The following is a 26006-nucleotide window of genomic DNA, read 5'->3' as shown; positions in this document are numbered from 1 at the left end:
CACACATACACACACATACACACATACACACACACACACACACACATACATACATACATACATACATACATACATACATACATACATACATACATACATACATACATACATACATACATACATACATACATACATATGATAAATGAGACTGTATAATAAGTTGTGTTGTGGTGCCCCATTGGCCACTCCTCTTACAGGTGGCTTGATAGGGTACCCCAACATATATCTACATGTAATAGACTAATTATCACTGTGTTAGCTATATTTAAAGCTTTCAATAATTTCAACAGTACAAGAAACACAATAAATAGCCATTATATAACATTTTTATACATTCCATCATGCCTAAATCAGTCCAGCAAACATAAAATGTTATGTAAAATATAGTCATCATATGACACACATGTTGATCAAAGTGCATTCATAGCAGATTATATCCATGTATGTGTAGTATTCAACAAAACACTGAATAATTGTTACGTTTTCCTAACTGTAATAATCATATCATATTAATGCCCACACACTAAGCACTATGATTTATTATATCACCTTTAACCTTACACTGTTCTATGAAATATAACATCATTCTTTCAACACTCAATACTTTAATTTCCCAGATTAAATTCCACCATTTGTCAAAAATTGCAATAGATTAATATGTATTTTGTGATTTGTTCATCAGATTTTTTTTACAATTTATCAAAAAATGTAATCCCGATTAATGTTATACTTCCATTATAATTTATAGTCAATTTTTATTACTAAAATATCATTTATTCAATACTGTTCCACTAAATAATATTTATGAAATAGAGCATTGACAGCTGTAATAAACCAGAATTACAAGCATTGTACTTAAATACAAATGAAAGTAATATATTCATGTAACTGAAATAACAGTTATCATATAACACACAGATTTAGACTTCCACGTATCAACTACATGTAGCCCCCAATGTATGTAATCAAGTGCCTAAATGTATGTTGGACCCTCTGGTCACAAGTCAGCCAAACGATTCTGGTTGACAATATTATCTTAAGACCTCAAGTGTACATGGAATGCATCTAGGCCCTTCAAGTCATACAAACGATCAAAATCACTCTTGTCGACAATACAGCCTGACAATGTGATTCTGTGTCAACCAGCCTTGCATTCAATTATTTACTGTGTTTCTACATCCGTCAGTATATCTACATGTAGGCCCCTCTTGCTACACAAGTGATTTTGTTTGACAATATCATCATTTCTGTCTGTGTCAACCAGTCAAGTAACAGTACTTCTAAATGTACCTAGACCCTCCAGTCATACACGGGTACAGAATTTGAAACCACTGTGGTTGACACACAATATTTTGAGACTCAAAGTGAAAACCAGCCTCATATTATTAACTGTGTTTCTAAATGTGCTAAGGCCCCTCTAGTCGTACACAAGAACCAAATCATACAGGTTGACATCATATCGTGACACTGATCCCTGTGTAAACCAGACTCCATTTCAAGTAAATGTACTTATGAAATGTTTGTCGGCTCTTCTAGTCATACAGGGGATCCAAAGCCCAACACCATTGTCTGGATAAACAATGCACTGGCTATCATCATAGTAGAATTGCCCTCTATGTATGTCACCTACTATGAGACCAATGCAATACACCTTAGTCATTCTTATTTGGCTGGTTTTTCATTGTCCTATTCTTTGCGTGTTCATCATTGATAAAGAGACTGTGATGTTTGGAATCGGGCCACAGATTTCTACAACCATACAAACCGAGACTATAAATTTCATCACCAATAATGCCAGCCAAATATATATATATAATTCATTTCAATTTTTCTCACTGTTGAACTCAAAATCACCCTGATAATCCCACACTCCCACACATTAGTTGATAATTATAGAATAGCTTCCTGCCAGGATCTTTCTTAAAAGTCAGTTTTGATTAAGGTGATGACCTAATGACCTTTGACCTCACATCTGATGATTGACAGCTAAAATGTAAGTGATGATTTTAGAATAGATATTCCTGATAAAGGTGAGCGCTATTGTATAGTTATATATGGTCCAATTTGTGATATGTAGATAAATTTATATACAAATTACAATGTAATCTAACATAAATTGTTAATTTACATGATTCTATGACTTGAAATTTCACTTCCCTTTTTGACCAAGTACATTGTGTAGTATAGACAAAATCTACCAGAAACAACCATACCTACATACATATACACACTGTGACTCAGTCCACAGACACAGACACAGACACAGACATAGACACTGACAAAGACAGACACAGACATAGACATAGACACAGACTAGTAGTACATGTATGTACTAGAGTTGGAAACAAACAAGATTGCAAAATTTCCCCATATTTCCATGCATGCCTCTGTTTACATGTTTTGAGCCACAGAATGGATACCAATATTTCTACTTTTATTGACACCACTGTTTAAATAGTGCCTGCCATCTGACTTTCAGATTCGGTTTCTCTAAGATACATGTAAATATGGTATATTATACCATGCACAAGCTAAGATATTGACTTTAAACAGAAAAATGGGTTATATACCCTGGTCATTCTTTGTCACAACATCCCTTGTTGACATCATCGGTTCTGTGGTGTTCCAATAATGAGTAAAAATGTTCCAAATCCCCAGTTTTGCCCATTTTTCATAAATCACTTTTGAAGTATTGAAATTCCCCAACACTTTTCTTCATTTAGCTGGAAAATACTCATACTAAATAACTAGCAACTTGTAGTCACAAGGCCCCTAATGTTAATTGTATTTTTCTTGGCTGAAGGAAGAAAAATATTGGGGAATACTGTAAGTAGTATGCATTATGACAATGCAGAAAGTTTGTTTGGATATTACACCACACAAGTGATAACGATCACAAAAAGTCTTTTAACATTAGTTTTATGACTTCAATTTCTATTATAAATCTACATATTTGTTAATAGCCCTGTCCACATATTAAATCGATTGTAAATCAGTTCAGAACCGGTTCAATTTATTCAAATCCATTGCTTAGTTATCTCACAGAAAAAGAAACCGATTTTGAACAGACTTAATTGAATCAAGTCAGTCTGAATCAGTCACTTCAGGTTGGGGTCAGGGCTCATATTTCCACTGTTCCAACATCCAGTCTACATGTATGTTCCAACATCCAGTCTATATTATATATCTCATAGAACTATATATCTCATGGAACTACAGATTGTCACTGCGTGCATTGCTGACAAAAAGGAATGTCACTTGGTGTCTATCTACATGTATGCTATCCTGAAAATTGGACTTAAAGTGTCTTGGTTTGGATATTGTCTCACACACGCCCACTGTATAGGGAATGGGAAAGGGAGGATCTGAAGGTCAAAGGTCATGCTCATCAACTTTCTTCCTTCCTCTGAAATTGTAATGTGGCTACTACTGAAAGACCTTTGCCATTATCTTACATTGTACATGTACCAGTAGTCATAACTGACCACTTTCAACAAGATAGAACCACAAATTATCTTGCAATGTGCAGGTGCTGTTATATGTAATGTGACCACTTTCACTCTACTTGTACCTTGGTATCATCTAACATACGACATATTCATAGTTTTATCAGGCTACTATAAATTTAACTACAAGAACTGAGCTATTAATCTTTAAATACATTATTATCAGACAACTTTCCCCACATGTATCATCTTTCTTTGTACACGTGTTCTCATTATTTTCAGTTCATTTTGTATCCCATTCCCCCAACCTGATCCTAATCTTAGCCCGTAACCTCTCAAATCATCTGGACCTCTCTTATATACGCCCTGTTTTAAATTAATCAAAAAATAACAATAACGCACCAAACTACAAAGAATAGAAGTATGGCTGACTAAAGTATATGTATGGTTGAGTAAGCCTAAGCCATACGTATCTTTCAAATACATGTATATTCATGTATTGTATGTTCATTTCAAATGCACTGCATGGATAATAAGGTTACAGTATTTTTTTCCTTTCAGAGTTTCAAATAAAATTGCACAATAGTATTACAATTTACATGTAAAAATGTATTTAATTTTTCAATTTTTTAAAAATTAATGATTTCAATTTACAAATTTTACACAATTTGATAGTCACACATTAGATACAAATTAATTCATAGATTACTAACACATCACCCTTAATGTGCCTTCCAAATGTCACATGATAAGAAATGGCAACACTGTAACTTCCTACTTGGCTATCAGATACATAAGGGTGGGTATCAAATGACGAAAAACATTACCCACAATATCTGGAAGATACCCTAAACACAGCCTGTAATTTGTAAATGGTAGTACAAGTACAAGTACATGTACACTCACTAAGTAGCATTTCTTGGATACAAAGTTTAATGTACATGTCATTTCAAATTTACAATGTATTTCCTTGAATCTCAAAGGGTGAAATGCTATTGAAACTGACAACATAAATGAAGTTACACATGAAATTGGATACTGATGGTAGATCTGTGTGTTAGATTAATCTGTATGTCCAAAAAGGAAGATAGTGTTATCATCATATGCATTTAGTTCGCTACATGTATGAGTAGAGTGTGTAGTATTTATTACTGTAACTGTGCTGTTTGCCATGCCCTTATTGTGACACTAAATGTACCAGTAACTTTTACAGTTCAGTGTATGGTGTTTGTTGTGGTGTTTCTGTTGTTTTACATGTCTCCAAATCAACACTGTTAATTTCCATGTTTAAACACTAAATTATAGCAACTCTTATTATTGGCCACATATTACTATAATATTAGACAAACACAAAACACAGTCTTTTAAAGATGAATGTCTAACCTCGTGGAACCAGGACATTTACTGTATAATATGAATTCACTGCCATAATAAGAATTAAGATAGGCAGCCATTGTACTGGAGCTGATATCTATTTCATTAATTCACAAGACCACAATAACATTACATACATTTTGTAAACAGACAAATTATTTATGGGTCCTTTTCAAAAGATACATCCAACACTTCTTTTAATACATTGGATGTTGTTTACACATTAATTGCATATTTGAAATGAAAGGCAACAATGCTGATTAATTATAAATTGTTGATAAATAATGAAATTCACATACCGGTATATATCATGAAATAACAGTGTTTTTGCTAAGGTTTGGGAACCCCGGTAACAGAAAGGGGGAAAGAGGTAAAACTGGTAGTGCTTCCCTTGCAATGTATCATAGTTTAGGTGGGGAACCCCGGTAAAATGATGTGGGAACCCCGGTAGATTTTACCTACTTACCGCCCTTAAATAAAACACTGAATAAATTTAAGAAAGCCCATGTATAAGTACAAATTTGAAGTACATGTAACTCTTGTTTAATTAACAATGAATTCAAAGCATTTGATTCTACTTGAGGTGATCTACACTAATATATATAATATTTGTAATTTCCATAAATATCTTATTCATAATCATAATTACACTATCAGAATTCATTATCGTTTCAACTGTGTTTTGTTATTCTTTTACAACCACAGTCTGAAGTCACCATCCTGAGTCCATACTTACAGGAGCTTCACTTTCATACTGTGTTTCTCTTACTTTCAAGTATCTATAACTACTACATTTTTTTACACTCTGAGACCCTAAAAACCTCAAAAAATATTACCTAATCTAGGATTAAGGAACTAAACCACAAATTTGGGTCAATTACATGCCTGTGCATGTGTGTCTCCTTAGGGTACCATTTCCAAGTCACCAAACCTGACCTGTCTCTCTTTCAAGCACTTGGAGAACACATTAAGGAATAACATGAGTGATCTTTCATCTTCTATGGCACCTGTGCTGATTGCTAGCTGACAGAAACGATGATGGAGTCATAACCCTACTGTCTGTTTCTAACAAATCAGATGCATGTGTTTTGTGTACAATACCACATTTTGAATATTGGTTCCTTTTTATGTTTTTAAACAGTTTACTCAAATATTTCAACGATACCATAAATAATAGTGTCAAATGTGTAACCCCTACAAATACTTCCTATGGTTTCATGACCTCTCATTGCACCCCATGTTCATTCTGTTGCTTTCAATACAAGATATATGCTATGACTTGGCATACAAAATATCTACATGTGCATTGCATATGTTTATGTCACTCTGTAGTTTTTTACAACTTTAAAGGAATATACAACTTGCTTATAGTAATACACACAACAGCTTGTCAGTGTATCAAGGGTGAGACACAGACATAATATATATATATATATATATATATATATATATATATATATATATATATATATATATATATATATATATATATATATATATATATATATATATAATACTGTATGTACAGAGGACATATGTATGGTGATAAAATATATGCAGATATCTAAATATGTACTCTGAACACTCTGATTACAATGTACATGTATACTAAAAATATCTTAAAGTACCTGATTTTGTTGACCATAATAACATTTATTAAAATAGTAGTAGTAAATACCTATAATTAGTTTCTATATACCACATGGTGTTTCCAACTGAAAGTCATGAATGAATTCCTTGCCTGTATATAAATAGAAGTCATGATAGCCAATCACATGATCAGCTTATTGATTGTGAAAGGTCACATGAAGGTCACCAGCTGGCAATGATATTAATAAATGTCGCACGGTATTCCAGCAGAAAGACAACATTATAGAATAAAATGTAATGCTGACAAGAATTTTGACAGTGATATGTTGCTGAATGGTTGGTACAGACTTTCAGCAGGTTATGACAGGTGTACTAGCTTTAGGCTTTGTCATTCTAACAGGTTACAGATGAACACTGATTATGTTTTACCCTTTTGATCATTTACACACATGTAAAATAGACAGACACTCCAAAACAATTGCAAACAAAGTGCATAGTTTTAGTGACACAAGTATGCATACATCATCATTTCTTGACAATGCTCTAATATTGATACATGTAACCTATATTTTAAATTTAAACATGGTCCATACACTGCCTACACAACGTGTCAATTTTTTTTTTTAAATGCATCTTTTTACAACATAAGAGTTCAAGTACAGAATTTATTTTCTGTAATGTCTGTGTGTGAACATTGCAGGGACCCTTTGTTGGTGGCATAGACTAGGATACGATTACATATGGTTCCTATGGTGAACTCTAGAATGACAAATATTGAAGTAATATATTAATATGTACACATTACTACAACCAGAACTTGAGTATGTGTATGACAATATAGGATGTTCCCATTCTAAATAAATGTTATAGATAAGAGATGTTTGGGATCTAAACACTAATTCTTTACCAGCTAATTTACACATAATTGTAATTGTATTCTCATCAACTATAAACTGCACTATCAATTCAAACTCAAATTGAGTTGTCATCAACAAAACTTGAACCAAGGGTTGTTTAATAGGGGAATCCCCTCCAATTTATGGTCAAAAAACCATAAAGAATCTGTACACTTTTATTTGACATTCCCAACTCTGAAACAGCATCTAATTACAAACATGTAGACACTGTATCATGTGTATGCTGCCATGGTTTGACTCTATATCTTTGACACATGTCCAGTTTATAATATAAATTTTCAACACAACTGTACTCGGTATGAGGTGACAGGAATCAAATATCACATTTGAGTATTACATTGTTTGAGGGGGTGTTTTTTTAGTCCTATCAGAGTACAGTGGATGACATAAACCATTGTTTCTCTGAATCTCTGCCAACACAAGTAATTTGACAATGGCAAAAACAACCAGGCATGTGCAGAAAGAGAAGTTGTTGATGTGAATACAGAAACATACTGAAACACATACTCCCTAACCTACATGTCCCTCTGTTGTGCACAAACATAGACTCATTGAAATATTCAAAGGCACATTGTCAAGTATAATCACATAATTAGAAGCATTATCCAAGATACAATCCTCTATGAAAAGAGTGGTCTATTTTTACACAATGTTTTTCTCGGTCTATAGGTATTTGTTTTAAACTGTTTGACAGTACCAGCATTTGTCAAGGGTTGCATCTGTCACATGTCAATGTTCTTTTTGGTCATACATTCATTCTATCTGTCTTCTTGTTAACTTACATGTAACAGTTGTACTTAGAGAGTTACAACAATAGGTAGACAGTACATCATGGGACAGAAAGTTTGACAAAGCCTGTACACCTAAACAGGCAGAAAATTTAAGTAGAAACATTGCCTTGTTGTTTATAATAATGTTTGATTTGTTAGAATGATTTCCCAGTGATGACCACATTTTATAGAACCATAGGATTGCTTTGGCGATGGCAGTGGTTAAAACCACCAATGACTCATACTTTATACAACAACAAAATAATTTGCTTACAAGTGGACAAACTCACAAACTTTTATGTGGGTCAGGGTCAGCATCAACAAGCCAAGCAAATGACTGGATATTGTTGTAATTACACAATGTTAGTTTAGCTGTAGTCTAGACCAAAATATTCATGTCATGCATTTGTTTTATTCATGTCGAAGTTTCTAAATGGTCTCACATGTATCTTCCTGAACTGGACAGTTATGTTGTTCATGAATTTACAAACTGTAAACACAATGTTGTTTCTTTCAAGAATATCCACCTGTAAGTTCTTTTATGATAAATATCTGTTGATGGTAAAAGTGCTTTCCGTGGGTATTTCCTATTTCTTCTTCATCCTGAGGTCATGCCCACAGGATATGCTATGTACATTGCCAGTCTGGTTATCTATAAATTTGATATATTCATGTATTTCTTCATTATTAATATTATATGGTGTACACATATTCTATTACAATGCCTTGTATATTTTTCATCCAATATTTAACACACTTTTCTCCCTTCCTTCATTCTTAAGTTATCAAGTTATAGGGGGAAATGAATTATTCCTAACTTGTAATCACGTACACAACCTGGTCGTGATACTACAATGGCCATGGTGTGACGTATGACATCCTTTTTTTCAATGAATAAATACGAGGTCCTTGACTCTACCATCAAAATATCACATCAATGGTGTGTCTTAAAATCTTTACAAAGTCAAACTCGTGAAAATCACAGATCTAACTGTAGTATAGAAGTGAAATCTCACGTGTTAGAAATTGCGACGTTCTAGACTACACATGTCGTTGTACGTCGTGATATCTGTTTTGGTGACATGGGGAGAGGGGACTGCAAAGAAGTAGAAACTTCCTGAATCGTGGGAAACACACTTTACAATTTATCTTAGATTCGAAATCAACTGAGCTCTAAAGTCTAAAATGGAAATCAAAATGTATTTTGTAGTAAAAAAACAAACAACAAAACCCACTAAACACCGGTCATTACCACTTCCTACATCAACCGTCACAAATTTACAGGGAAGGCATGTGTAACGTTGTCCATCATTGTGTAGGCGTTTTAACGGTCGAGGTGACAATGAATGATGTTAAAACAAAACACGGGGATGTGATAAACAAACGTTTTACACATGAGGTGTGAATTTGGCACTCCAGAAGAGTACATGGTTATGGGTTTCTCGAAGGGCGGACACTTCCCGTGGTGTGTGTGTGTAGTTCTCAATCAACAGTGCATCCGGCGTCCCGATATGTTGTAGAAAACTCACCTGATTCGCTTTATTTATCTGCTTCTTCAACCCTGCGAACGACATCTTGTTGGCGTGTAGTAAATAATTACCAATATCAATGTACAAATATTTTCTAATGTGTTCGTTGCACCCGAACCCTACAAATTTGTCGTCAAATGTCCCTGAATCACATAGATCCACACAATCTGTGACGTAACTAACATATCGCTGGTTGCGAGATTTCCGAGAGAAACGGGAATAGGAAAATTACCATAATGTCATGTGAATTGGTTGACCAATCACAAGTATTGTAAAGAGGCTTTCCCGCCGACTTCGAAATTGCGGTATTTGTCTGTAGCCTGTCTTCTATCAGTTCTGATTTCTTTCTTACTTTTACTTCGTTTGCCTTAACTCTCAACGATGCTCGGGGATATAGTTGAAGATGATAAGATGGACGTTACAAATATAGCCAGTGGACCGATTTCCATGGGTATGTACTTATGTTTCTTACGAAAATGTACGTACGTGCTTGTGACCCAAACTTACGTCCACAGTCCCGATCCAGAAAGGTTGTACACCCGTACTAAATGGATACCGGTGACATGGGATAAGCAGGTTGCGTGTATGATGATTTGTTCCGAATTAGCAACACCTACTCTACCATCATTCACACTATATTTGTTGCAATTCGATTATACTTCTCAGTAGTGGCGCAATTGGCTCACATATTCATTTTTGTCATTTGGATCCACTCAATTTTTATTGTAAACACGAGTGTTTTCCACATCATGTGTCTGTTCTGTAGTCAAAATGATTTCTTAGAGTAACGCGTCATTCGGGAGGGACAACCGAAGAAATGTAAGTGAACAAAAATCGTACTTTACACAGACCCTATCTAACCGAAATATGCTGTTTGATTTTATGAAAAGACTTTACAAGATTAGAAAATGTGGCAATGTCGATGTGTAGGCATCATTTACATACATACTAACATAGTTGAATGAAGCACAGCTTGTGTCAATATTCTCGTCTTTCACAAATTCTACTTTCATTTAAAGTCACATTTTCCGCGTAATAGTTGGAACTTTTAGCAGTATTTCCTGCGATTTCATTTGCTAGGTGTTCTAACGAGTCATAATATTTATGTACTACGTTAATACTCCTAAATAATTGCAAACATTACTATTATTAGAATTGTCCAAGGTCAATGTACCTGTGTGATTCTAAAGAAAAGCGAGGGAAAATGTTAGCATTCTTAAGTAATGGGCCTCAGAATCCAAAGATTGTATGTCATAGACTCATGCACTGTGGCATGTCATCTTTAACTTGACCCATTCCTCACTACCAATTATTCCTTATCCTACAATATTGTGGGTTTTTTAAAACTATCTTACGAAAAATAGATGGAGGGATACAATATGAAATCAGGATAACAAGGTTCAACTTTTACAACGTATTATAAAGTGCTTTCACTCAGGAATTACCACTTCAATCAATTTTGTGTGATGTAGACCTTTGTTTTTGGCCAGGAGCCAAATTATTCGACAAGGTAGAGATAAAATCTCCATCTTGCCTAGTCCAAGGATATCTCTGCTGATAACACTTTTATCTATTCTACATTATATTTGTAATGTGTTGTTTTGGGGTCTATCATGTACATCTCCAAGTCCAGTGGATTCTAACTCGTAACTCATTTTTTTTTGCTTTCAGATGACACAAAGTGTGTTATTGACAAACTGTGTTCACCTCCCCTGAAAAGAATGAAACAAGGTAAGGAGCATCCTGGAATAAAACTAATACATGTATGATGAAAATGACATTGCTTGTTGAAAGTGCTTTCCCTCCAAATTTATTATTAAGGTTTTCCACAGCTGAGGCCCAGAATGAACACTGAACTTCTCATGTGCTTAATCTTATTGCAGTGAAGTCGACACATACAATATTAAATAAGATGCGGAATAGACGTTGAGTGTAATCTATCGAACTTAATACAAAAATGAACAACTTACAGGGGTCTACTGGCATATGACAAGGGGTCAAATCATATGGTGGACTGTACAACATTGTTGTAGATACACAGAACTAAGGATAAATGTGCACAATCTGGTCGTTGCTGCCATACTTTTGCGGTTGTCATAACTGCACAAGACATGCATTGAATTGCTGTTATTTTGAATAAGATTCAACACAGCAGAAGTGCAGCATTTACTGCACATCAAACTTCTGTCATTATTTTCGATGGGTGATGTGGACTTGTCGTTACTGCAACTACATTGTAATTGCATGAAGCATTGCATGTACCTTGTCTAATAATAAGATGAGGCATATGAGAAGGTATTTAGTCAGGGCGTAAAGGTATCCTGCCAATATACTATTATTATAGTAAAAAAAGTTTGAATTGAATACTACCAACTGACATGACATATTCTCGTTCTTTCAGCACGCCTTCCTTTCAAACCACTAGATGCAAGTTCTCCTTTGCCAACAAATCAACAAAGCAAGAAAAGAAAACTGTCAGAAAATGAAAAAATATGTCAGTCTCCAAAAACTCCAAAGATCAGTAAAGATTCCTCAGTTTGTATTGTTGCAGAGAAAAGTACTTTTAATGCAAAACTAGCAGCCTTCAAGTACCAGAAGGATGCAGATTATGGTGAGAATGAAGTGTCTTCAAGTTCAGAGACTGATAGGGCACTCAGTGCAGCAGAACTGTCTTGTAATATAACTAACAAGTCAAAAAAGATTACTCTAGATTACTTTGTACAAAAGGCACAGCAACCTCTGGTCAGCACATCAGAAGCTGATTTGATTGATCTTACAGATGATGGCAATAACACAGCAATCTCTAATTCTGAAACTAGTTCAAAGACAAATGCCAGTACTACAGGAATGGCAAAATGTCTCCCACAGTCTCAGGAATTAATCAGTAAGTCTGGTGATGAAAAAATGAAAGCTAAAAGTGTTGACGTTGTCTCTAGTAACTATGATGATGCTATTGAGGCTGTAGTTAGGAGAGCAAGACAACACTCGGATGAAGATGGTGACACAAGCATTGAAGGAGATTCAGAAGAGAATTCAGATCAGGACAGCTCAGTGTCATTAGAGACAACACAAAGCCCAGAGAAAAGTCAGGAAAACCAGGGTACATCTGTGGTAACACCAAACCAAAAGACAGGTTTGCTGAAAAAGGTCAGTACACAAGTCTGTTTTGCAATATTTGAGCTCCAAAATTCATTGTAGGTGTTATTCTCAAGCTAACTTGTTTTCAGTGAAAATTGTTCCCCAAGAAATCAAGTATTCCACGTTAGTTTTTAATTGTAATCATCTTCCATTTATTGAAAACGGTCAGCTGATAATAAAGAATGTATTACTTGATCTGTAATTCTGAACTGTACTGCAAACGAAATATTGGATAACATGCTTACCTACATGTAGCACCATAGCAAACAATGATCAAGAAGGTTGTTCTACTTGATAAGGCCTGTCCGTCCGTTACTTCCTTGGCAGGTTGGTCCTTGCTATTATCCAAAATATGGGTGACATAGGGTAGGGTACATAATTTGTGATTGTGGGGACTGGTTCTTCACTATCCCTGAAAAAATGTTATCGAAGACAAGATAATGTGGACATTGATATTATTTTGATCTGGTTATGGAGTTTTCATTTGTATAAACTTCAATTCCACTATTGTAACCTAAAACTTTTGACTTGTTTGCAAGTTTTTAACATAAAATCAGTGAAAACTTGTCAGGTGTCAAATTCAGAGCTACTGCAATTGATTCTTGGAGGACTAGATAACTTGTGCTGTTGGACTTGTTAATTTTGTGAATATTTCATATCAACTATACAATAATTTTCTCATTCAATTACTCGCAACTGACAGACTCCCAAATCAGCTAAGACCTTAGCAAAAGAAGCTGAGAGGGCAAAGAAACGAGAAGAAAGGGTAAGTATGTAAAGATAGCCACATGTGTTGATTAATACATTCATCTTTTGAAACAGCAAAGGCAACATTTTGTAAATATAAGGCAAGACACAAATGGAGGAACATGTACATGTAGATGATATCTGAATGTGTTTGGAAAGGAAAGAGTATAACATATGGCCAACAACTTACGCATCCTTGTTATACACCAGTCAGATTTCTCCTAAAGCCAGTACAGTGTAGTGGGTTTCCCTCAATAATTCAAACAATGAGAACACTGCTATTGCTGTAAAAAGTTGGTGTCATTGCAACATAAAAAGTTCCTAGCAAGATTCATTTATTGGTTTGATTTTCATATTAAAGATATGAAGCAGAGCTTACAAGAACGAGACTTCGTTTTGTGTCGTGTGTCATGTGTTACATAGACGTCGTTTTGTGTCGTGTCATGTGTTACACAGTACGTCATCATTTTGTGCCTTGTGTCATGTGTTACATAGACATCATTTTGTGCCATGAGTCATGTTACTTGTGTTGTTATATCTTCACAAAACAAGCAGGTACACAAACTGATTGTAATATCCTTTGTAAATGGAGAACTTGATATTGTAATAGCTGTATTTACTACATTGACACAAAAAATATCTCCACTGTTTTGTCATCTTAGGAAAAAGAAAAACGAGAAAAACAAACACAGAAAGAGAAGGAAAAAGCTGAAAAACTGCGTCAAAAAGAGGAAGCAAAGGCCGAGAAGGAAAAGGAGCGTGAGGAGCAAAGAAAGCAGAAAGAAGAAGAGAAGCAAAAGAAAGAACAAGAAAAAAGAGAGAAGAAAGAAAAGGAAGAGAAGGAGAGACTGGAAAAGTTACGACTAAAAGAGGAGGAAAAGAAACAGAAGATGGAGCTGATAGAGTAAGGAAGGTTTCATCTATTTTATTAGCTGCTGATTAATTTTTTATGTGGCAAAAGAATAGATGTCTTTCACTTCTAACTTGCATGTAGTCAGGTCCCTGACTCACACTTGAATAGTTAGCTGTGTTTTGAGAGAGCTTGACTGCCACCCAACTATTCCAGCACAATTGAAAGATATTGATAGCTTTCCTTATCGAAGGGAGTGCAGTTCATTCAAGAGAAGCAACGTGCTAAAGTGCCTGGGTGTGGTCAGAGTCATTGTATACTAAGTACAAGCAAGGGATGGGATAGTGTCATATTGCCCAATGTTTCACAACAGAACTGGACATGTTGGGCATTGCATCATCATCTGAGTGAATTCTGGTACTACTTGTGTTGATTGAAGCTACTTAGGGAAGGCTATTTATTTAAAAGATTGGGTTTGTCAGAAGTCTGTAAACTTTTCTTTTATTTCAGAGCAAAGAATGAAGAGAAAAAAAAGAAGGATGAGGAGAAAAAGAAACTTGAAGATGAAAAACGGAAAGTTGAAGAAGAGAAGGTAAGATGAGAGAGAATACTGAATACTCTACTTAAATATGACAAAGAGTTATGTTCCTTTACATATACTTGCACAATATTTTCCTGTAGTCAACCAGAAAATATTCTTGACAAATGCCTGCATGTCATCCATTTCTCTTGGTAGGAGGAAGAATGCTAAATTGGATAGATTTGGCTCTAAATATCTCTCATACATAAATTTTCATTACTGTTAGCAAGACGTGGTGTCTTCTTCCTGTGGAGTCTGGGCCACAACCTTCCATTTTAACCTAGCTAATTAATTGGCTTCGAAATGTAATCAAAACAAGTTTAAAACAATGCTTTGCTACAGGGATGGATAAACTACGCAGGGAGCTCAATATCTTTTTCTTCTTTTTGTTGGTGTATTTTCTTTAGCAAAAGAAACAAGAGAAGCAGCAGAATGTGTTCAAGGGGTTCTTCAAGAAAGTGGAATCAAATGGCAAAGGAAAGGAAGAAACAATTAGGGGTCCATTTATGCCATTTCAGATCCAGCAAGACATGGTGTTAGCTCCCAAATACCGTGTAGAGAAGTCCATAGATGAATTAATATACAACCTGGATCAATACCTCGACACTCAGGTAATCAGGGTCCACCACAACAAAATCAAAATTTGTGTCTTGTTTTACCTGCTGTACTACAAGTAGGGCTTGATAGTTTGATTGGTGTATGAATAAGTGCTTAAAAGGGTGAAGCTGTTTCCTCTGTGGATGTCTGCAGAGGCCTTTTTAAATTGCACACTTTTAGGTCCATACTGTGACTGATAGTTTGTAGCATGTCTTTGAGTTCATTACTAATAGTACCAGTTAGTACTGCTCATCTAAGAATTTCCTCACAAGAGGACTCAAAGTCAGACTAGTAACACCTGTAGTTGCCACTTAGAAACCAGGAAGGGACGCTCTTCAATTTTATGGCCAATTTTATACCATTTTGCATAAAATGAAGTTTTTGGAGCTAGATTTTCATTATAGAAAGAGAGAATACTCAGAATGACAAGCAGATTTGGCATTAGGTCAAACTTGTGCATAGTGTAATAACAATAACGTCACCTAATGGTCAGCTGTAGTTATGGAATTTGTCATTCTGATGAGGATCATTAAGACAGATAGAAAGCTCAGTGCTAAAAATTTTGAACTGCTTGTTATTACGTATCATGGTATGTAAGTCATTTGATCAACCAAGATAATGAACATTTTGGGTCATGTGCATAGTGGGTAGGTATCATTACATTCATGTCATGCAGAATTGACATGAAAGGCAATTGTTGGAGAACACCACTGAGTTAGAAAGTTGTGTGTAATCTAAAGTACTGATTCTTTATTTTGTTTTTACTTTCAGGATGCAAAGACATTGTACATCACAGAGCTACGCAGTGGAAAGATTCAACCAGGCAAAACTGGTAAAACTACCATGCAACCTGAAAAACAATCAAGGTGAGTTGTCATATATTGCTGCTCTTCAGATGATGATCTTGAAGATGAATTTGAAAAGAAGTCATGAATGAATATAAAATGCATTATTTGAATGTTCACATCTTTATTTTTGATCTGTACACTCTTTGGTTTTAGTGATATGGCAGTTATGTGTTGATGACTTGCCATGCCGGAATTTTACACTTGTTATCTGTAAGCAGAGCGTAAAATCATGCTATATTGATCTGTTGCAAACATAATTACTTTGTTCAGGCTCAAAAAACATCCCCTGCCCCTTATTGCAATTTTGACAATCAACAAAGCGAGTGTGCCTACCATTCCTCACTGTTGTAAGCAAAAGAGCAAGATTTTATTTACAATATTTTACAATTGTAAGTGAGCAAGTATACCACAATGGCCACTTATGACATAATACAAATCAGTCTTATGTTAGGGGGTCTAGTCCTATTCCTACCCCAAGTAAGCCTAACCCCAACTCCCTAGCTTGAATACAAATGTGTGTCAAGGACACTACTTACAATGTAACAGAAAAAATAGAGGAATAGAGAAAAGACAAAGTGGATGAAACATAAAATAAAATTCTAGTTTTGAATGTTATATATGTACCATTCTTATTTTGATACTATTACAGTGACAATGCAGAATGTATGCAAGCAAATGACATAGAAATCTTGGAAGAAGAATCTGACGTACCAGCACCAAAGAAGAGTAAGAAATCAAATGAGAATGACTTCAAAGGGAGAGCCAAACTTCTACAATTCCATGAAAATTACAGACCAGCTTATTGGGGGACATGTATGAAGAAATCACTCAAGGTCAACGCAAGGAACCCATATCGCAAAGATGAGGTGAGATTACAAAACAATATTTGAAATTATGAAATTGATGTGATATTGACAGAAAAACAATACCAATGAAACTGACTTCGATGAGGCTATGACCTAGATTGTAACTTATAATTATCATACACCCAATATCTCTGCTATCTAATTAAATGGAGAGCACAAGTATTGAACCCACACAATAATTTTCTGTATCACGCCCTGGTAGACTTTGCCCAAATATGGCAAGTGGTGCACTCATCGATATCCGTTCGCTCAGTAATTTGGTTTTGATTTTTTTTCAATATGTCATATCTAAACACATAGTTTCAAAAAAAATGTTCCTGTTGCCACATGAGCAGCTTAAAATCGATATCTATAATACACAATACATTTTTTTTTCAACAGGATATGGTAGATTATGAGTTTGATAGCGATGAAGAATGGGAAGAACCAGGAGAGAGTTTATCTAACTCTGAGGTATAGACATCTTTATCTTTTTAAATTATAGTCAATCAACATAACAACCATTCTCAGCTAACTCATCATCTGGTAGACACACTCCAGAAATTAGTAACTACAGTGGAACCCAAAAAAAGCAACTTTCTAATTACCTATTTTACAGCCATTTTCAGAGGACACATCATTCAAGGGGCACCCCAGAATAGATCAAAGGGTAGCTAAAAATGCTACATAAATGGCGATTGTTGTATATGATAAAGTTGATAACACGTGTTTAAAGAATTTTGAGACTTCCTAAGTATTTCATCATCAAACACAAACTAGCAGAAGAAACTATTTGAACTAGTTGCTGAGAATGCAATTCTAAACTAGCTGTAAAACTCAGAATAGATGGTTTTCAATAATAAAAAACAAAACAAAAAACTTGAAAATCAGTTCATGGTGGAAAGAGCTCCAGATTTCATTTTCGAATTTTTTAAACGTGTGACGTGTCATGTCAAAAATTGTGATTTTTTTTTTTTATGATGTTTTATTTGCAGGGTGAGGATGAGAATAATGAGTCTGACTCAGATAGTGATGAAGATGGATTCTTTGTTCCACATGGATATTTATCAGAAGATGAGGGATGTGAACAAGAAGTATGTACTCATAGTCAAAGCCATTACATAGTGTATTACTGACATTGAACTTCATAGTCAAAGTTATACCATGACATAGTGTATGACCAACAGTGGTGTTGGTCTAGAATTGGTTCATCTAGCCATGATCTAAAATGGTACCAATCCTACCCAAAAATTTTAAACAATATATTCGAGTATTTTATTTCACATCAGACCCCAGTCAATCATCTCTTGTATTCATGGCAAATCCATCCCATAATGCGATCAGGTCTCACAAGATTAGTAGTCTAAAATGGAGTATGTATTTTTGTACTCAAATTTGTCTAAAATGGAGTGTTAGATTTAGCCCCAGGACAGTGACACACCTCTACAAAGTGAAATATAAAGATGAGCTTTATCAGTCCAAGTTATTTCATGTGATAGTAATTATGATGTGAATCACTTTTCCCTTCAACAGGAGGACTTAGATTCTTTCAAAGCTAAAAGATCTGCCAAAGCACAGGCCTGGGAAGCTGAATTAAAACGTCAGTGTCAACCCATGCAGCCATCAGTCTTAGGATGTGTATGGGCTGGTGATGAACTTACTGACAAACAGACAGTGATGATGAAAACCTTGCAGAAATACAGAGTCATGTCCTTTGTATCGGTTCCCATAGCAACAAGTTTTACAGTGAAAAACCCAGAGGATGGTTGTCTAGATGGCAACTCAGGTGACACAATACCACAGAGAAGTAATTCTAGTATTAAGAAACCTGTGCCATTGGAAGGTAAGTTGGCCAGAAGTAATAGTTTCTGAATCTGTTCTCACTGTGTGGACAGTTTTTTCTTAGGGAGGTAATTTAGGGAAAATCTATGCAAATCTTTCTATCAAAATGTATCCAGAACTATGATACTTTGCCATATTTCCCCCTTTCCAGTATCTTGGTTTCCTTTTTCTTTGCAATATCACTGTCATGTACTCTCAAAGATGCTTTGCAAATTTTCCTACAGAAGGTGCCAAGCGTTTCAAATCTTGTCATTAGTTTGTCCTGCCATCTACCATCTGGGTTTTCACCTCACATGGTTGAAAAATGCCATCTATATACACAGTGTTTTTGCTAAAGTTGGGGAACCCTGGTAACATAAAGGGGTAAAAGGTGCATAACAACGTGCCCATACCAGTGAATCGGAGCAGCCAGCAGGACTCAGTACACTTGCATGCATTGTTCTTGCAGTGGTCCATTGTTGTTTCATGGGTATCAGCAGACACAAGCATTTGTATCAGATGAACAGTGAACATAAACGTTTATTACCTTCAGATAAGTCATGAATATTCATAGTTCACCTAATACATATGAATGTATGTTGATACCCATGAGGTAAAACTGGACCACTGCAAGAACAATGACGGTAGAAAAATGTGTTAGTAAGGTGTTTCTTGGCAATGGCAAGATATTTATGTGATGTTAATGATGAAATGACTCCAAAACCCAAAGTTTATGAAAATACCTTTCTCTCCTGGAGTGGCATTCCCCTTTAAATATACGCTAAGGTATAGTTGGAAGAGCTTGACTACCGTTATCCAATCACATATTAGTAGGCACGGAGAAGTGCAAAACCACTCAATTTCAAACAAAAAACATCATAAGCAATAGGGATTTCTAAATTTGACGATAGGGAAACTCGTGCATTTTGAGTGTGGTTGGTGTGAGGAACCTCACTGACTATAGACTAACCCAGAATACCTTATATTGAAACATCAAACTACTGCTGTAAATACAAAATGTACCTAATTCTTTTGTGTGATTACAGATGTTGATACATGCAGTATGTAAATGATAGGGCATTAGTTTACTATTTAAGATTTCCATATTTCATCTCCCCATATTCTTTACAATAGATAAAAAGACAGACATTCATGCCAAAAGAAAATGAATGTGCTCCAAAAGTAGTTGAGAACAAGTGTATTTAGTATTCGCTTTAACAAATAATTGTAAATGTGTTGTTGTTTTTTACTTATAGCCTTGCCGGATTTGATCCGTTTAGTCCATGGTAACATCAGTGGAATCAAAACACTCATAAAAGAATTCCGTGAATTCTGGAAACAGAAATTGAACAAGCCAGTCGGTGCAGAAACTGATACAACAAAGACAAGTAATAGTCCAAATAAAGCTGAACCTCAAGGCGACTTACAAGAAAACAGTACAGGCAACAGATCAAATACGTCAGTAACTGGTAGCAGACCTACTACACCTCTCATTGAAGATAGTGGGGAATATGTCATTTCAAAACGACAGGTTGATCTCAAAATCAATGCCATTGCAGTCAGAGAAAAACGGTCAGCATTCAAGAAAACCTGTTGGTATGTACATCAACAGATACTAGAGGAATACAAAATGAGTGATCTCCCTGTCCCAAATCAATGGGCTTATATTTCCAAAACAACAAAAACTGTGAGTGAAGCCACAAATAAAGATACAGATGTTGGAAAAATAAGTGAAAGAGCGACACCCAGTATTACGCAGTTCACCAGACCTGTATCACCAGCAGCCCTATTTGAGAAAGCCAAATCCTTGAAGACTGACAGTATTGTAACAACAACATGTACTCCTGTCAAACCGATCTTAGCGGCTTTCCAAAACCAGACACCAAAATCAGCCCCAATCAAGACACCATCTAAAGTTTGTGGTCCACAGAGTACTGAAGTTGATGGATACACAGCTGATAGTGATAGCGATAGTGATGATTGTGTTATTATGGAATGTGGAAACACTTTACCGACATCTACAGAAAGTAACGCGGCAACTCCTCCACCAACTTCCTACACCAAACTAGCAGATAAAACAGCAACTCCTCCGCCAACTTTAACGAAACAAGAAAATAAAACGGCGACGTCTCCACCATCATCAACTAAACAAGAGAATTCTACTCCAATGAAGAGCCAACATGGACAACAGACATTACTATCAATGTTTAAACCTGGTAATTTGATCTCAGTTAAACCCATTAAACCCCCTAGTGACAACATGTTTGCCGTCAAATCACCTCCAGTTTCGAAACCAACTGTTGAATCGGTATCTACTTCAAGTATACACATAGCTACACAGGAAAGTATAGGAGAATCATCCAAAGCTACAGATCATATCAGTATAACCCTTGATGAAGACATCCAACCAATGCAAACAGACTGAAATACAAATAATAAATCTAATGTAACATAATACTTTCCCTTTATGGATTTTAAGTAACTAATGCACAAGCCAGGTACACCAAGTTTCCACCATTATATAATGAGTTATCAAATACCAGAACAATACAGAAAAATGACTACAAATACACCTCCCATTGTGCACTAGATATATTTACTAGTACTATAGAAACAATAGCAGTCGTGATGAATTGTATTTACTTTTGAAGTACTTGTTTCATGCAGCCGATCACATAGTGTATTCACCTGGGTTTTTACACTACTAACTACTACCCTAATATATCCATACTTAAAAAACTTGTACTTTGTGTACTGACAGTTTTTAGGCTAAAACCAAATGTTAACTTAAATTGACCAATATTGCATATTGCCACCATGGTCTTATCTTTTCTATCTGCCTGGTAAAAAATTACAATTTATTTATATTAGGTATAGGTTTAAAGAACACAAAATGTGGAAATTCCATAGGAAATAGTTTAGATATAACTTTTATGTTATTGATTATAGCAAAGGTGTTTTGAGAAAGAGTAGGAGTGGTTTCTCTGTTTTTTGCTTTGAATTGTTATTGAATTCCTTTCTGAAATCTATTGTGCTCACAGCTCCTAAAGTCCAGATATTGAAAAAAAAAAAAACTTGTCCAGTCAGCTAAATTTATGTTGAATACTGAGTGTTTCTGGGAAACTATCCTTACATGAGATATGAAATCTCATTTAGACATTAAAAAAAAAGACATATTTGGCCATAGTCACTATGTTTTTGTTAAGAACCGATGATGAAAATGACATGCAATTATTGATGGCATAAAAGATTAAAACTCATATCAGTGATTTTAATAATATTATTATCTTTATTTCAGGCCATCTGCCCATACAAATGAAATTTGACTACAGCAAAGTATAAAACCCCGGTCAGAGATTATTACAAAAATGGAATCGATTGAACTGCATGAAACCCTCAGTCAGATTTCAACATTCCCCTTTTTTCCTTCTGTACATTATCAAAAGCAAACTTTATGAACTTATTATTACTTATAGTATTTTCTCTATAAATACAATATACAGAAAAATGATTTGATTACTTTGGGGTTTTAGTTTTAAGAAAAAATTATATACACAGTACATAGAATAGGTTTTTGTGTCTGTCTAGGTGTGTTTTTATTTATAGACAGTATAGCTAGATGAGTTGTTAGTCCAGGTGTATGTACAAATGATGAATGATTTAGAGGGACAGTAATCCAGCACTGTTTAAATCGGTGTGATGTATAGTTACATAGTCAATTTATGGTTTTGTTAATAACTGCAGACATTCTAGTAGTTCAGTACAATCCATAATTGTAAAAAGATAAACCATAGCCATAAAGATCCACATTTTAAACAAACCCATGTTATATAACCCAGTAATATGTGCTTCTATAGCCACATTTGACGTGTCTCCCAGAATCAGAAATATCACTGGGAGCCCAGGAACCTTGGTACAAACAAATTAAAAGAAACACACAAACACAATATGCATGGGTACCATTTTAAGCACATGAATATATGCATACCTTTATGTATATATGCTATACATGTATATACAGGCCTTTGTACTATGTTTCTGTATATACTCAAAAGTACCACTATGACAATATCTACAGAAACAGTTGATTGTTTTAATGGTATACAGATCTGTAGATACATGTACAGTCATGCATATAAAATGACATTGTTATTTGCTCATGCATATTTTGTTTGTGTATGTTTTCTTTATTTGGTTGGTTGGTTGGTTGGTTGGTTGTAACAAAGTTCCTGGGTTCTCTTGTGATAATAGTAGTGGAACGTCCACTGTGATTGTTCATTAACATAGTCTCTTTCTTGTACAAATGTCTCCTTTTGGTCTGTAAAATCATCAACTATCAAGTACAAACCAAATGTATGAAATAAAGATGCAAATAAACCCCTTACAGTAGTGACTTGTATCTACATGTTCGGATTCATGAGGGATGTAGTGTGAAAGATCCTGTTGTGAATCAGCTTATGTAACCACTCTCATTGGAGCATTTTACATAAGTAGAAACAGTGAATGGATATTTCAAGCAATGGAGGGTCTATGGTTAACAGAAGTGAACTTTGCCTGCATGTTGTTGGTAATATTAACATTAACGTTAGAGGTGTTAATTGCCAGTATTATTACTTCGCCTGTAAGATATGCTGTGACAGAGTGCCCCCCACACACCAGTCAGTTCAGTTCAGTTCAGTTCAGGGATAAGGTACCCAAGATGGATAATAGAAATCCCTTTTGTTCAAGAATAATACCATGGATAATACTAAGGCAGAGCAGATTTTTGAAAACGTTGACTGATGTTGCATTCACCACATGTGATGGTAGACTGTTCCATTTGTCTATGATCCTGGGAGTGAAGAAACATTTCCCTGTATTTAGTCTGACGAATGGCTTTGCAAGCTTTAAGTTATGACCTCGTGTAGACGTTGATGACATTTGAAATGAGACATTGCAGGAATCCAGACCATTTAGAAACTTGTATGTCTGGATCATATATCACCGCGAGTCCTTCTTTGCTCTAGTGTTGTTAAACCAAAATGATGAAGTCTCTGGTTATATGGCAATTTTCTTAGCTTCGGAACAAGTCGGGTCGCCCGTCGTTGTACCTTTTCCAATGTGGCAATATCTTTTTGTAGCCATGGTGACCATGCATGTATACAGTATTCTAGTCTAGGTCTCACTAATTGCTTGTACAGGTGATGTCTTTTGATTTGTGTGTTATAGTTCTTTTGATAATTCCCAACATGTTGTTTGCTTTTTTCGCTGACTGGATGCAAGGAGTAGAAGGTTTCAGATTTGAGTGGAGTATTACACCAAGATCGTTCTCTTCTTCAGTATGTTGTTGTGGTATGCTGTTCATCTGATAGACGTTTGATGGGTTATTTGTCCCAATATGCATTGATTTACATTTCTTGATATTAAAACTCATTTGCCAATCTTGTGACCACTTGTACAATTTGTCCAAATCTGTTTGTAATGTGTTGGTGTCATTTCCATCATAAACTGGGCGATATAGTTTGGTGTTATCAGCAAATTTCTTAACTTTAGACAGCATTCCACAATCAATATCATTTATATATATCAGGAATAGCACGGGACCAAGCACAGACCCTTGAGGTACTCTACTGGTGACCGGTTTCCACGTTGATGATGAACCATTTATTACTACCCGTTGCTGACGATTGGATAACCATGCATGCCTGGACCCAGCGAAGAACTGAACCCGTTATTCCATGCTTTTCCATTTTGTTTATAAGTCTGACATGAGGAACTTTATCAAATGCTTTTGCAAAGTCTAGGTAGATAACGTCCACGGGAACTCCATCGTCGGTATACATGGGGTTATATCATCTATGAACTCAAGCAGATTAGTAAGGCATGATTTCCCATGTCGAAAGCCATGTTGTGATCCTTGAATTATATCAAATTTATCTAAATGGTGTACAATATTGTCTCTGATGACAGATTCGAGAAGTTTACCACAAACTGCTGTAAGACTGATTGGTCTATAGCTGCCAGGTTAAGACTTGCTGCCCTTTTTAAAGACTGGGGTAACATTGGCTTTCCTCCAATCATCAGGAACGTTGCTAGACTTGAGAGATTCTATAAAAATTAGAGTCAATGGTTTAGCTAGTTGTTTTGCAGCTGTACGTAGAATTTTGGGGGATAATCTGTCAGGGCCGGCAGCTTTAGCTGGTGACAGTTGCGATAGTTTTTTTGTAGACCATTTCCTCAGTAATGTTTATGGAGTGTAGTTTATCTAGCTCTGGACCATTAAAGAAGGATACTGGTTTGGGAATTTGTGACACGTCCTCAACAGTAAAAACTGACACAAAGAACTCGTTTAATGCATCAGCAATTTCTTGATTTGATTATAGTTTAGAGCCATGTATGCCAGTCAATCCCTGTCATAAAGCAGGCCGGTGAGGGCAGAGTGTTTCTTGTGTTTATTTATTTCACCTTTGCAGCGGTACAAAAAAGAGCTATAAAATCGGATGAAATATACAGACACCAAATACACATGACAATACAGAATCAAACAAAATCAACACGACACGACGTATATTTGACAGTATCATACACGGCTTTTGGAATTTCAATCCTAACTTAAAAGTTTTTAAAAAGACGAACAAATCAAAGATGGGTTTATCAAAAAAAATGTAAACACATACACAGATTAAATGATTGCATTTTGTATCAAACAGAACTTCGTTCAGAAGCTTCGCAGCAAAATCACGTATTGTTATGTTAATTGGAAACGAAAGCATTTCACACTTTTGAATTTAAAATTCTAATAGGTCCATTTCGCTTGTTTTCTTTGTCTTTATTGTGTTTTTGGTCAATGACTTGTTAGATAACATTCAGGCATATGCTACAATACATACACACAGTGTGGGCGTCCATTGCTTCCATCACCCTTGAGAAGACTGGTACTTTTACAGTAGACTTAATTTCTCTATAGATTTTTAC

The 26006-nt window shown here is 35.3% G+C and overlaps 2 protein-coding genes across 2 annotated transcripts in view; one reads left to right on the top strand and one right to left on the bottom strand.

Moving 5' to 3' along the window:
* LOC144443733 (endophilin-A3-like) overlaps window positions 1-9828 on the bottom strand; it is a 33720-nt gene extending 23892 nt beyond the window's left edge. Inside the window, exon 1 of the mRNA XM_078133274.1 lies at window positions 9627-9828. Within this exon, the coding sequence (XP_077989400.1) occupies window positions 9627-9671 (45 nt within the window). The 5' untranslated portion in view covers window positions 9672-9828. The remainder of the gene's footprint in view (window positions 1-9626) is intronic.
* A 179-nt stretch (window positions 9829-10007) lies between these two features.
* On the top strand, window positions 10008-21477 carry LOC144443102 (uncharacterized). The gene is made up of 13 exons (XM_078132475.1): window positions 10008-10077; window positions 11298-11357; window positions 12028-12773; window positions 13468-13530; window positions 14174-14415; window positions 14872-14953; window positions 15349-15552; window positions 16310-16404; window positions 17036-17252; window positions 17634-17705; window positions 18227-18325; window positions 18765-19074; window positions 20309-21477. The coding sequence occupies exons 1-13, from the start codon at window positions 10008-10010 to the stop codon at window positions 21475-21477; spliced, it is 3429 nt and encodes a 1142-aa protein (XP_077988601.1).
* The last annotated feature ends 4529 nt before the right edge of the window (window positions 21478-26006 follow it).

The sequence above is a fragment of the Glandiceps talaboti genome, chromosome 12 (genome assembly GCF_964340395.1).
Source record: "Glandiceps talaboti chromosome 12, keGlaTala1.1, whole genome shotgun sequence".
NCBI classification, from domain to species: Eukaryota; Metazoa; Hemichordata; class Enteropneusta; family Spengelidae; genus Glandiceps; species Glandiceps talaboti.
The sequence above is the reverse complement of the archived record's forward strand: the minus strand, read 5'-3'. Positions and strand labels throughout refer to the sequence as shown.

Excerpts from the sequence above, each read along its gene's own strand:
- LOC144443102 (XM_078132475.1), top strand. The coding sequence starts at position 10,008 with ATGCTCGGGGATATAGTTGAAGATGATAAGATGGACGTTACAAATATA. Across the intron at positions 10,078-11,297 it reads CAGTGGACCGATTTCCATGG|ATGACACAAAGTGTGTTATT; the intron begins GTATGTACTTAT and ends TTTTGCTTTCAG. Across the intron at positions 12,774-13,467 it reads AGACAGGTTTGCTGAAAAAG|ACTCCCAAATCAGCTAAGAC; the intron begins GTCAGTACACAA and ends CGCAACTGACAG.